The sequence below is a fragment of the Nothoprocta perdicaria genome, unplaced genomic scaffold (assembly GCF_003342845.1).
Source record: "Nothoprocta perdicaria isolate Ctin4 unplaced genomic scaffold, notPer1 scaffold_1036, whole genome shotgun sequence".
Classification (NCBI taxonomy): domain Eukaryota; kingdom Metazoa; phylum Chordata; class Aves; order Tinamiformes; family Tinamidae; genus Nothoprocta; species Nothoprocta perdicaria.
In genome coordinates this window covers 1-1,234 of record NW_020454135.1, presented here as the reverse complement: position 1 = coordinate 1,234, position 1,234 = coordinate 1, and the positions used below count along the sequence as shown (strand labels likewise).

At 70.5% G+C, this 1,234-nt stretch overlaps 1 protein-coding gene across 1 annotated transcript in view; it reads left to right on the top strand.

Moving 5' to 3' along the window:
• The window catches only part of FAM57B (family with sequence similarity 57 member B), a 3,996-nt gene extending 3,333 nt beyond the window's left edge, over window positions 1-663 (top strand). Inside the window, exon 4 of the mRNA XM_026043833.1 lies at window positions 203-663. Within this exon, the coding sequence (XP_025899618.1) occupies window positions 203-493 (291 nt within the window). The 3' untranslated portion in view covers window positions 494-663. The remainder of the gene's footprint in view (window positions 1-202) is intronic.
• The last annotated feature ends 571 nt before the right edge of the window (window positions 664-1,234 follow it).

Genomic DNA, 1,234 nt, shown 5'->3' with positions numbered 1-1,234 from the left:
ACAGAGGACATGGGGGTGACACACAGGGTACATGCGGGTGACACAAGGGTGTGTGCGGGTGACAGTGTGCGCCTGTCCCGCAGTACAAGCGGCAGCACATGGCCCTGCACAAGCTGAACACCGGGGTGACACACGGGGTACACGCGGGTGACACAGGGGTGCACGGGTGACGTGTGGGTGACAGTGTGCGCCTGTCCCGCAGTACAAGCGGCAGCACACGGCCCTGCACAAGCTGAACGGCGCCGCGGCGCTCGTCACCTTCCTGGGCTGCCGGGTGTTGCTCTTCCCCTACCTGTACTGGGCCTACGGGCGGCACCGGGGGCTGCCGCTGCTGCGGGTGCCCCCCGCGCTGCCCCCCAGCGTCAACGCGGCCGCCGCCGCCCTCCTCGCGCCCCAGCTCTACTGGTTCGGGCTGCTGTGCCGCCGCGCCTGGCGCCTGTTGCGCCCGGGGGACACCGCGGGACACCCGGCGTCACCCGGAGACACCCGGTGAGCCCTGGTGACACCTGGAGACACCCGGAAACACCCGGTGAGCCCCCCAGCTCTACTGGTTCGGGCTGCTGTGCCGCCAGGCCTGGCGCCTGTTGCGCCCGGGGGACACCGCGGGACACCCGGCGTCACCCGGAGACACCCGGTGAGCCCCAGAGACACCCGGAGACACCCGGTGAGCCCCAGAGACATCTGGTGACACCCGGAGACACCCGGTGACACCCGGAGACATCCGGTGACACCCGGTGACACCCGGAGACACCCGGTGACACCCGGAGACATCCGGTGAGCCCCAGAGACACCTGGTGACACCCGGAGACACCCGGTGACACCCGGAGACACCCGGTGAGCCCCCCAGCTCTACTGGTTCGCGCTGCTCTCCTGTCGCGCCTGGCGCCTGTTGTGCCCAGGGGACACGGTGACGCACGTGGGGACAGCCGGTGACATTCAGTGACACTCGGAGACACCCGGTGACACCCAGTGACACCCGGCGTCACCCGGTGACACCCGGTGAGCCCCCCCAGCTCTACCGGTTCGGGCTGCTGTGCCGCCAGGCCTGGCGCCTGTTGCGCCCGGGGGACGCGGTGACGCACGCGGTGACACCCGGTGACACGGAGGGACACGTGGGGTGTCACCAGGGTGTCCCCAAAGAACTGGCCCCATCCTGGCAGCACCCAGGGGTGTCACCAGGGTGTCCCCGCGGCCGCGGCTCCCTCCTAGGGGCACCCAGGGGTGTCACCGGAGG